The 12,774-nt window shown below is 38.6% G+C and overlaps 1 protein-coding gene across 1 annotated transcript in view; it reads left to right on the top strand.

The window, feature by feature from the left end:
* MEP1A (meprin A subunit alpha) overlaps positions 1-12,774 on the top strand; it is a 43,125-nt gene that overhangs the window by 20,370 nt on the left and 9,981 nt on the right. The window contains exons 7-10 of the mRNA XM_003897695.4: positions 1,884-2,059; positions 7,169-7,390; positions 8,249-8,398; positions 11,289-11,504. Coding sequence (XP_003897744.1) covers positions 1,884-2,059; positions 7,169-7,390; positions 8,249-8,398; positions 11,289-11,504 — 764 coding nt within the window. The remainder of the gene's footprint in view (positions 1-1,883; positions 2,060-7,168; positions 7,391-8,248; positions 8,399-11,288; positions 11,505-12,774) is intronic.

Consider the following 12,774-nt stretch of genomic DNA (forward strand, 5'->3'; position numbering starts at 1 on the left):
CCAGTGAAGTTCTCCCGGCTTCTTTTTTGTTTTCAACTGAGTCCCAAGTACTTGATTAAGGGGTAGGTCAGCTTTGAGAGACATTCTTTGTAAAAATGCTGAATCTGGGAAACCCTATCACCTATGGCCAGGAGGTGTCTCTGTTACAAATAATTTAAGAGAGGAAAAAAGAGAGGAAGATATTTTGAGAAGCGACTGGCCCAAAGTGCTACTAAACCCTTCCGGGCACTGGTTCCCTGAAGTTGGAGCTAACTGGGGCTCTTTCAGAAAGACAAGGTCAAAAGTTCTCAGTGAGGTGGAATGTATGGTATTTTTGCAACTTATGTCTTTCTGTTGGGGGAGGAATTTAAAAAGAAAGATAAATAATAAATGCTTTCTCTGAGTTGTGAATATTTTGCAGAGTAAACTCTGATTTGGTAATAAAATGCCACTATCAGAGAGGCAAGTTGATCATGGTTACATTTGCATAACACTGTAAATTTACTAAAAGTCATTGAATTGTATACTTAAAGAATTTTATAGTATGTAAATTATGCCTTAATAAAGTTATTAGAAAATAAATAACTAAGACTCATCTTTGAGTTAAAGTCAAATGTTAGCCTTTAAAGGTATACTATGTCAGTAATCTTGGGGAGAACAATGGCAGGTAAGACACTGTGACTGTCATCATGAAACTTGCAATCCATTGGTTGCATTTATGACTATCAGGAAATCTTTCTTTTCTGCTCAGCATTGGTTAAAATATAGATCTTCACTGGACAATTTAAAGCCAATAGGAGACAATTTGTGGAAAGCTTTGGGTTTGCTAATAGAGGTGAAAAATTGGATTTATGAGAAGAGAAAAAATAATTGGGAGGGGGTATGGAAAGAGGAAGACATTCTATTACAAGGAATTTAGGGAATCTATCAGAGGTTCTCGAGCCCATTTATTTCAGAAGGAAGTTATGGGTCCTCCTTGCCTGATACCCTTCAGAAATAAGTTAGGCAGCCTTCTCTGCGATGTCATAACACCATAGATCTGCTATTTGCAAAGACACGGATTTTATTAATTTGCTTTTTAATGAGGTTCTTTTTATGGTCATAAAATATATGCTTGTTCATTATAGGAAATTTGAAAACTTATTAAAGTATAAAATGGCTCACACCTGTAATCCTAGCATTTTGGGAGGTCAAGGAGGGCAAATCATTTGAGCCCAGGAGTTTGAGACCAGCCTGGGCAACATGGTGAAACCCTGTCTCTACAAAACAATAAAAACATTAGCTGGGTGTGGTGGCACATGCCTGTAGTTCCAAGTCCCAGCCTCTCGGGAGGCTGAGGTGGGAGGATCATCCGAGTAGAGGAGGCTGAGGCTGCTGTGAGCTGTGATTGTGGCACAGCAACCTGAGTGATAAAGTGAGACCACCTTCTCAAAAAAAAAAAAAAAAAAAAAAAAAAAAAATTAAAGAAAAAGAAAAAGAAAAAAGAAAGAAAAGAAAAAAAATTAAATCAACAACAGCTTTCCCTTGGACAACAATTTTTCAGATAAAGGCAATAGTGTTATTCTTTGGAGTGCCCTGTGGGTTTGTGGAGGTGAGGAGGAATGCCAATTTTTATTGCTTTCTACCTTGATGAATTGTTATGATAGGATTGATTTGCTTCTGAGTATATGCCACTTTTATAATGTATTATATCTTCACTTTTAAAGCCTGCATAGTATTCCCTCTGGGGAATGTTCCTTCTTTAAGCGTCCCCTATCTTTGGACCATTAGCATATGAGAATGCTGTTGGTAATTTCTTTTTAAAATCAAGCCTAATTCCCTCCTAATTTGTGTTTTGCGGTACTGTGAATGACAGCCACTTAAAAATTCTCTAGAATAAATGTTTCCTCTTCTCCTCTTTAAAGGTGCTGGTCTGAGGTTGGTGACCAACATGTGGGACAGAACCTTTCCATTGGCCAAGGCTGTGACTATAAGGCCATCATAGAACACGAGATCCTGCATGCTTTGGGATTTTACCATGAGCAGTCAAGAACGGACCGGGATGATTATGTGAACATCTGGTGGGACGAAATTCTTTCAGGTGTGATTGGGTGGAGATTGCTATCACATTTATCACTGGCTGAGACCAGTCCTGGAATGACCAGGCCAAATCTGTGTGGACAGGAGCTTCAGCCTCTCTAGTGGGAACAAAGACTATGAAGAGGTTATGATTTGTTGGCCCTTTATGTGGGCTGTGCTGATCTGACCGTAATTCATCGCAGATAAGGGTCTCAGGGATCGGTGTTAATTCACCGTGGGGGTCAACTGAAAGTTAATCAGAAGCTTTGCTTTGTATCAGAGTTTTCATTAAAACTCTATCTAAAACTGTCTACTTTCCTGTCTTAATGAGGAAAATGAATTCAGATATTACAGTCATTTCTCTGGATGTGAATTCTCCCGTGCCTCTAGAAGGCTGTTTGAGATTTAGTTGATTATTCCATGACTATAGGACATACTTGAGAAGTATTTTTTTCAGTTGCTTTACCAAATCAATAAAAAATGTTTAAAAACAAAAACAAAAAATACATGCTTTTATCTGAAATAACACCCCAATTATGTTAATTCTGGCTAGTTATCTGGGTTCTGATTAATCAAAGGTTAATGTTTTTTTCTTCCTTGTTTCTAAGCACCTTGCTTCTTCTGCCTCCATCTCATACTATGCAAAAGATAACAGTTTGGTCTTACATATTATTCAGTCATATTATTCTAAACATTTCATTGTTCTTTAGGTTGTTTTGTTTTGAGACAGAATTTTGCTCTTGTTGCCCAGGCTGGAGTGCAATGGTGCGATCTCGGCTCACTGCAACCTCTGCCTCCTGAGTTGAAGCGATTCTCCTGCCTCAGCTGGGATTATAGGTGTGTGTCACCACACCTGGTGAATTCTGTATTTTTTAAGTAGAGATGGGGTTTCATCATGTTGGTCAGGCTGGTCTCGAACTCCTGACCTCAAGTGATCCTCCTGCCTTGGCCTCCCAAAGTGCTGGGATTACAGGCATGAGCCACTGTATCTGGCCTTTACTTTCCTTAATTGTTTGAGACAATGAAGTAGAGTGCTTTTGAGTATGCTAGAACATTTATTGAGCAGTTTCCTGATGTACTAGAAAAAAAAAAAAGAAGTCAATGCTATGTTTCTGAAGATAACTAGTTTTTAAGTAGGAACTAGTGTAAAGAATGCAAAAACATTGTTTTTGGCAGTAAGAGATTAATGCAACTTTAATGTATTTAAAATGCCTTAACTGTTTCCAGGCATGGCTTTTATAAAATAAATCATAGCCTTGTGTAGGTATCTGTTTTATTTAGATCCCAATTTTATATGCGGATTCATATATTGCAGTGCATCTATAATAAGTTTACTTTTAGGGGCTTGGAAGAACTGACCAACCTTTAAAATTAATTATGAATCTTCAAAAGTTTTCTGCCAGGACTGTAATAGTTCATTTCAGAGTAAGGTGGTCAATGATTTTCACATGAGATCAGGTTAGATAACGCTGGCTAATCAAAATCACCTGTGAGGTTTCTCATCCTGTGCCTTCCCAGTCTTTTATATTCTGGTAACTCTATGAATGTGGGTTGGTGTAGTAAGGAAGAAAAATGTAACTTATAAGTCTAATAGGTCATCAGGTTTGAGCCTACCCACTTACTCCAACCATCTTACCACCATCCACTGGACCAGAGGCCAGATAGCACTCTTCTTTGCCTCCCAGTCCAATCTAGAAAAGTTTTGGAGCATATTCACCCAGAGATGAAATAATGGCTCAGGCTTCGTGTACCTATCTCTCAGTAGTAATTGTGTTATAACTGTGTGTGTGTAGAAGGAAGAAGGAAATGGAGTAATAGGTCAAAGGACTGAATCTCTGATTGCACTACTCAGGGGACTATTAGACTTTGTCTATATTTGCCTGTAAGCCCTAATTTCTTATCTTCCCGTGCATATACTTGGCTTTGATAAAAATTTTGTAAGAAAGCAGAAAACATTCCTATTTCCAAGTCTTATAGAAGACAATGCTTAGTGCTTTTAAAATGGTTTTAGGCCAAATGAGGTTCCCTTTATCGGAGTGAGGGACATTTGCCAGGGTCAAGTGCAGACTTGCTCAGCTCTGGTTTGAGTACGGGTTGCTCAACACATATTTGCTCGTCTCCTATCTGTGTTTTCATCAGGTACAATTCCATATATCTAAATTGACTGCAACCACGGGAGAACTGTTCTCAAAAGAGACATCAAATCTAATAAGATTATCAACACAGGCAGTATTATTTATCAGGGTAATTTATGAATTTTATTGATTTAACTTTGGTTAATGACAAGCTTTCTGTTTAACTTAAGGAGACACGGTACTGGCAATGTAATTCTCTCCCAACGTCCATCTCCATTTCTTGAATCGGAACTGTGTTTTTGAAATTTGTTTCCTTATGCTAGGGAAAAAACTCAACTTTTGAGGTCTAGCTGGGGTTGACAAACTATAGTCCATGGGCCATATCTACTTGCTTTTGTAAATAAAGCTTTATGGAAACACAATCATAACCATTTGTTTAAGTATTGTCTATGGCTGTTTTTGTGCTACAATGGCAGACTTGAGTAGTTACAACAGAGAACATATTTTCTATCTACTCTAGAACAGGTTTGCTGACTGACCCCTGGTTTACAGGATCACATGCCCTGGATTATAGCCCCTTTTCAGCTCTCAGCTGTGAGTCCCTATCCTATTCACTGTTGGGGGCCACTAGCAGCCTAGCACAGCTCTCAGTGGATACTAGGCCCAACAAAAACATGTTGAATACATTTTTTAAAATTATTCAAAATATTTGTTTGTTAAGTATTCTCATAAGAATCCATGAGTAATACAGATTAAAATAATCTAACCTGATGGGATTTTTGTTTTTGTTTTGAGACAGAGCCTTGCTCTGTCATCCAGGCTGGAGTGCAGTGGTGCAATCTCGGTTCACTGCGACCTCCACCTCCCGGGTTCAAGCGATTCTCATGCCTCACCCTCCTGAATAGCTGGGATTACCAGCATCCACCACCATGCCCAGCTAATTTTTGTATTTTTTAGTAGAGACGGGGTTTCACCATGTAGGCCAGGCTGGTTTCGAACTCCTGGCCTCAAGTGATCCACCAGCCTCAGCTTCCCAAAGTGTTGTGATTACAGCTGTGAGCCACTGTGCCCTACCTCTATTCAGATGATTCATGGAAAATTAAGTAAAGCACATCCAGTGAGTTGAAAGTGCTTTGCTTCAGGAGCCACTGAGAGTTACAAAAGATTCTAGACTCTTGATGCTCTTTACAATTCCATTACCTCAAGTGACATCCTAGGACCAAGTACTGTGGAGGGATTAACTTTCCACTTCCCTGTTAGAGCCATTGTTTCTTTTAGACCTGTCCCACCTTCAAAAATGCTTTGATCTCTCTCAAGTAATTCCCAATACAATCCCCATGAGTTGGGAGAATGAAACATCAGTATTCAGATTTTACAGTTAAAGCAAGATATTGCTCAAACGTGGTCTTGCTCCTTAGCTTTTCCGAAAGCATTCAGAGACTCCCACAGGCATCTGCTGGCGCACCGCCTGGCCACACCACACTTCTGCAGTCCTGCATGTAACTCTGTAAGAGGCAGTTACGTTTTCTTCTCTCTAATTGTTCAAAGTAACTGGATGAGGCCAGGCACTGTGGTTCATGCCTATAATCCCAGCACTTTGAGAGACCGATGCAGGCGGATCACCTGAGGTCAGGAGTTTGAGACCAGCTTGGCCAACATGGTGAAACCTCATCTCTACTAAAAATTCAAAAATTAGCCAGGCATGGTGCGGCGCGCCTGTAATCCCAGCTACTCAGGAGGCTGAGGCAGGAGAATTGTTTGAACCCAGGAGGCAGAAGTTGCAGTGAGCTGAGATCTTGCCATTGCACACCAGCCTGGGAAACACAGCAAAAACTCCGTCTCAAAACTAAACAAGCAAACAAACAAACAAAAAGAGACTGGACAAAGAGCTAGAGAAGAATATGAGGATGGGAAGTTATGACTGGAAGAGTTAGCCGCATTTGCAGTCAGTTTTCGTATCACTCCACAAGAAGAAAATCAAAAATCTGCAAACCTTTCAATTAATGCAGCTCAAACAGTAAATTCCTGATGGTTATTAGTCAATTCAAAGACCCTCTGATCAGTTATTTTGTTCAGTTTTTTACATGGCAGCACATCTTATCTCACTTTCATTAATCTCAGAAAAATATCTACCTTTCCTCTTTTGACAGGAAAATAAGTTTTCTTCTTCCTATTTTATTTTTATTCTCCATGAGGCTATTGCTGGAACAGAAGGATGTGAGCCTTGACTGACAGGATCCCCGTCTTGCTTTCAGCTGCTTACCTTTCCCTCTGCCCCTCAGATTTCCTTCTCCTAACCCATGAAGAGTAGGCCAGGTACAGCTCTGGGCAGACTCAGTGGATGAGATACTTGGCTGTTAGAACGATGTGTCTTGAATATAATCAATTGTGAACATTTTCCTGAATTCAAAAATTATTTTTCCTGTCCTTTGGAATGACTTCCTCAGCTTTGCTATTTTACCTTCTCTTTCTGAAAGTCTTACACACACATACACACACACACAGATACACACACAATTGTATATATTTATAATGTATCTTTGGTGTAAACATGTACATATACTTAGTAATTTCTAATATTTATCTGTATTCTATAATATGTATTTTAGTTATTGCAATATTGTATACATTATTGTATATTAATATATTAACTAATAATAATCAATGATACATAGTAATTTTACATTATATTGCTTATAAAATATAATTTATATTTAATTTATATTTAGATTTATTTAAATATATACTTGAATATAATAAATCTATTTTATTAGATTATTTATATATTATTATATATCTATATATTATTTATAGAGTAGATATAATCAATATAATATTTATTAATATTAATATTTATTAATATGCATTATATATAATATATAATATTGTATATTATATATTATTTATAATATATTTATTTAAATATAATAATCTATTTAAATATATATATTTAATAACTATTTCCCATTTTGGGAGGGTCTCTGGGTCTGTAGTCAAAGAGCAGCACGGGGAAAATTCCATGACAGAGCAGGACCTGTGGATTCTCTCCCTAACAGGTTACCAGCACAACTTTGACACCTATGATGATAGCCTCATCACAGACCTCAATACACCCTATGACTATGAGTCTTTGATGCACTACCAGCCTTTCTCATTTAACAAGAATGCAAGTGTTCCCACCATCACAGCCAAGATCCCTGAGTTTAACTCCATTATCGGACAGCGCCTGGATTTCAGTGCCATTGATTTAGAGAGGCTGAACCGAATGTACAATTGCAGTGAGTACCTCCGTTTTTGAGAACATGGTAAACTAGCCTCAGCAGAGATTCCCTCAGCCTTAGAGATTTCCTTTACATTTTCCTTTACTCTTCTTCGATGTTCTAGCTAAAAGAATAAGAACAAACTGCACAACTTTTGTTGGTCTACTTCTAGACCCATTTGTTTAAGTATTGTCTATGGTTGTTTTTGTGCTACAATGGCAGAGTTGAGTAGTTAAAAACAAACAAATAAAACTATAACACCAACCTTACATGATGGTTATAAAAACCAGTTATGTAGTTGTGTTTTGTAAAGTCAAGGTACTGGACAAATGTAAGGAGCTGTTATTGTCTAGCTTCTTTTGCTTCTTTTGGAGGATGCATCATTATGTAAAGCTCAAGATACGTGATAGACTTGAAAGCATTTTGTATCCTGAAAAATTTTTTATGTACATTAGTTATTCCTAGAGTAACCTAATCCTCTGGGGCAGGGTATTTTCTAAAGATGATCCCACTAGCCTTCAGAGATAAAATGTTTGATTCTGTTCAGTAAGTATGTACAGAAGACCTACTAAGTACAAAGCCAAGTATTATAGGTACCTTGTTCTTGATCTAAAGGAGTTTATGGTTGGTATTTACATAGCAGAGAATGATTATAGATTTTTTTTTAATCTTGACTCTGTGAGGTAGGTAGGGCTGTGTCTATATTAGCAAGTACTAAGATCTGATGACAGTAAGATTTGCATTTGAGAAACAGTCAAGAAAACAAGCTTGTGATCCTGTTGTATCTGAACAATGAGGTTTTAGTGGCTTAAGACATTAACTATTTGGAATGACTATCTTTCATTTTTAACCAGACGATAAAAATATCATTTGCAGCCACAACTCACACTCTTTTGGACCACTGTACCTTTGAGAAGGCAAACATCTGTGGGATGATTCAGGGCACCACAGACGACACTGACTGGGTCCATCAGGACAGTGCTCAGGCTGGAGAAGTGGATCACACCTTGCTGGGACAATGCACAGGTCAGTGAAAGTGGAAAGCAAACACACTGATGTGGTTCAACAGGTTCGATTAGGTTATGCTAATCACCATGTTTTGCCTCAGTCAGAATGTTAGTTATCAAACTTGAAAATTTGAACAAGGACAAAAAAATTTCTCATATCTTAATTATTAACTCAATAAAAAGCATCCAGTCTCTGGGCACACAAAAGAAAGATGCATTTAAGCAAAACTGATATTGGTATATGATTGATAAGGTAAAACCTCGTAAATAAAGTCAATGTCTGTAGAGCCACACCCTCCTAAAGAAATATAATGTGAGTCACATATGTAATGTAGAATTTTCTAATGTTCACATGAATCTGGCTCTGTGGCACAATGGATAACACATCGGACTTTTAATACTTATGTGAAAAAGTAAAAGAAAACAGGTGAAATTAATTTTAATAACGTGTTTTGTAACTCAGTATATCCAAATAGTAGCATTTCAACATGTAATCAATATAAAAGTTGTTACGAGATGCTTCACTTTTTTCAGGCTAAGTATTTTAAATTTGACACATATTTTACTCCTGCAGTGCATCTCAGTTTGCACTGGCCACAATTCAAGCACTCAACAGCCACATAGGTTTGGTAGCCACTGTATTGGATAGCACAGCTTCAGATACTTCCTATATATGGTTTGTGTAGTGAAAAAGACAGACAGTTATGGACTAAGTGACTTCACCACTTACTAATTGAAATATGGCTTCACCACTTACTAATTGTGACCACAGGAAGTTGTTGTCATGTGTGTGCTTTTTCTAAAAGTCTTGGCTTTTGCAAGCCTCTGTAAACATCAAAATATTGATGTCTACTTCACAGTGACAGTGGAAGAAGATAATGCATACAAAGCCCCTACCTGCAGACCAGCAGCTTCACTTCCCATTTTTCCATCTTCCCTTTCTCTCCAGAGGTTCCATTTATTTTGTTTTTCTGTTTTAGCCTTCTAGTGTTCTGTGCCTGCCATTGAATTCATCTTAACCATATTTGGAAGCAGATGAGGTTATGGATTATTATAGCCTTTTAAAGACTAGACTATTGCGAAGTCACTTAGTCTACAACTGTCTGAGAGTTGGTGAGATTACCTTCCCAGAAGGGACACAGCCTGTCACCCAGATTCCAGGCCACCACAGGGAATGTCAGAGGTGATAAGCCACTGACACTTCCTCCACCTTTGGAAGAAGGTAAAAGTTTCTGTCACAGATCAGATTATCAAACATATCATTCCAAGTGTCCAAAGGTTGATCCAAGCCTGAAGTGCTCTCTAAATTTCCGTTTTAGCCTCTAATCCAACCTATTCTGTGGGCTTGCTGCTAGGCTAATGTACAATTGCCAGCTAAACACAAAGGTAATCTTTACTGTGAGAGGAATCTGCTGAAAGAATGTTCTAGTGAGAGAAAAGGACCACAGCCCAGAAGAAAGATCTGGAAAAGCTGTATCAGGTTAACTTGAGCAGCTATTATGCTTCTTTCAGAGGAGGCATGTAATGAAACATGTCCCTCTGCTAGAGAACTCTTGCGTAGTTACAGGTGGATGCATAGACATGAAGAGCTCGAAGGATCCCTTGGGAGGATCCCTCCCATTCAAAACCCACAGAAATAAATAAACACCTAGGTATTGGCGGAGCTGGGGATAATTTAGGCCTCCTGAGTTCTGGACTTGAATTATTTGACTCTCAATGAATGCTTCATAAAAGAATTCCTCAGTAAGAATTACTTAGAAACCTTTTTAGCCTTGTGCACTCTTTTTTTTTTTTGTAACCCAGGCATTCAATATATAATTATAATTCAGAGGTCTCAGGCAAGTTCAAATACTGAGAAGAAGCTACAAGGGAATATAATTTGCCCTGCATTAATATTAAAGTCATTGTGATATTTTAAGCGTGGTAGGAGGCTTATTTAAACCATCATTGCTTGCTGCTGATACGAAAGGCAAGTGCCTCAGTGTGAGGCAGGATGAAGCTGGGAGCATCACGGAGCAACACTGGAGTACCCAGCACTATACTGTACACTTACTTTATTTTTATCTTGGGAAATGTTTTGATTGAAGCGTTTTGATATGGAGTTGAGTGTTGGAACACAGGATAAAGAACTTCTTCATATGCAAGAATTTTTCATTGTGCTTGACTTTGACAAGTGTGTGGTTTACCAAATGGTACATTTGTTTAGCTACCTGATTGTTTTTAGAGGAATGAGTTTTGAGGTATCTGAGTCAGGTAAACCCCATCTCTGGCACTAATGTAGACACTTTTCACCCTCTTCAGTGTCCTTCCAATGCCTTCCTTTACATTCAGGAGAAATTTCCATTTAGTCTCTAATGTGTCCTGAATAGCCCTTCTTATAATATAGTAAAGATTATTTTTTGCCACTGATTATTTTTGCCACCTAGTTATTAGGCTAGCAACAGGGGAAATTGAACCCTTATCATTGTCAATGTTTAAAACCAAATCCTAACCCTTTGAATTCCACAGTGTCTTATACAATGACGAGACCAACCCAACTCTTTTCCTTGGAATGAATCTCTAATTTAAATGACGAAGTCAATGAGAATAATAGAATTCATCTCACAGACACCAAATTCCATCAAACATTGCTTGAAGCCTGTGTTTCCTTAAGTCAGAGGTATACATTTCACAATCTTGGAACAAAGGCAATCAAACGCAACAGTGGAGAGCAAGCTTTAGCCAGTGACTAAGTCCATTGAGACAGAGAATGTTTGTTGAAAAATGTCCTTCTTTTTATTTTCCTCTGAAGAGTTCTAGCTTTTGTTGCCTGGACAATGGCCATGGTTCACTATTTCACTTTGTTTGGGTGGACAGAACCTTGGGGTGTGGGAAGCCAGACGTGTGATGTCTGGGTGCTCTTTCCATAGGTGCCGGCTACTTCATGCAGCTCAGCACCAGCTCAGGGTCCGCAGAAGAGGCAGCCCTACTGGAGTCTCGGATTCTTTACCCAAAGAGGAAGCAGCAGTGCCTGCAATTTTTCTATAAAATGACCGGAAGTCCTTCAGACAGACTCATTGTCTGGGTCAGGAGGGATGACAGCACAGGCAATGTTCGCAAGCTGGTAAAGGTGCAGACTTTTCAAGGTACTTAGAGGCATCCACACAAGGAATGGATTGGGTTAAAATCTGGGATCCTGCTTCTTCTCCTCCTTCCCTCTTTCTTCCTACTCCTCCTTCTTCTCTCTTGCCTCTTCCTTTTCCTCCACCCACTTCCTCCTCTTCTCAGAGCTTAACATAATGTATGGCATGTTTTAATTACTCTATGAATGTTTTAACCACTGAGAAATTAGAAGCAGTATCTTAGGTAGGGATGAAATATATTTTTGTAAGAAGCCAGTCAGAATATACAAATCCAGTTTTCACTAGAAATTTAGAGAAAGCAAAGGCCAAGACTGAGAAAATGGATGGTTCAGGAATGGAGATAAGAAGCTAAAAGACCTGTGGGAATTGATGTTGCTGGAGAGAGAGTAGTTAAATAGTTGACCAGCTCATGCCTGGAATCCCAGCACTTCAGGAGGCCGAGGTGGGCGGATCACAAGGTCAGGAGATTGAGATCATCCTGGCCAATATGATGAAACCCTGTCTCTACTAAAAATGCAAAAATTAGCTAGGCATGGTGATGCACACGCGTGTAGTCCCAACTACTTGGGAGGTTGAGGCAGGAGAACTGCTGGAACCCGGGAGGCGGAGGTTGCAGTGAGCCAAGATTGCACCACTGCACTCTAGCCTGGCAACAGAACAAGACTCCATCTAAAAAAAAAAAAAAAAGAAAAAGAAAAAGAAAAAAAGTTGACCATAGTGTTTTGCATCTGTTTCAGAAAAACAAATGATACCATTATTTAATATGCTGATGTAACTTGAAGCCTGCTTGTGAAGTTGGTGGCAAATAAGTCATTTGTATACGTTAACTTCCTATAATCACTTACATGTTCCTAAGTGTCGCTTTGAATATTTACATAAGAAGGTCAACATGTAAATGATTACAGATGGAGAAACTTTTTGTTGAAAAGTAAGAAAGCTTGTCTCCCTTTTCCTAGTTATGAATGAACCACCACCACAAGAAAAGAAAGCAAATACTTTGTTTATAACCCTGGATCTTGATTTATGGCCAGATTATCCTAGCATCCAACTGCCTACCTTAGCATTTAATTTATCCATTGAAATGAGTCCAGAGAAAGGAATTAGTTTTTATATATCTGCTGCTCTTGAAGGAGAAACCTTCCTTAGAGGTCACTTGTAAGAATAGGTGCCCAAATCGCCTATATCCAAGCCACTGTGTGGGCTGCCTGGGAACTCTACAAATCACAGTTTTGAGGGGCTCACTTTTCTGGTTGAAATTTATCATAGTTTACAT

This window comes from Papio anubis, chromosome 6 (assembly GCF_008728515.1).
Source record: "Papio anubis isolate 15944 chromosome 6, Panubis1.0, whole genome shotgun sequence".
NCBI lineage: Eukaryota > Metazoa > Chordata > Mammalia > Primates > Cercopithecidae > Papio > Papio anubis.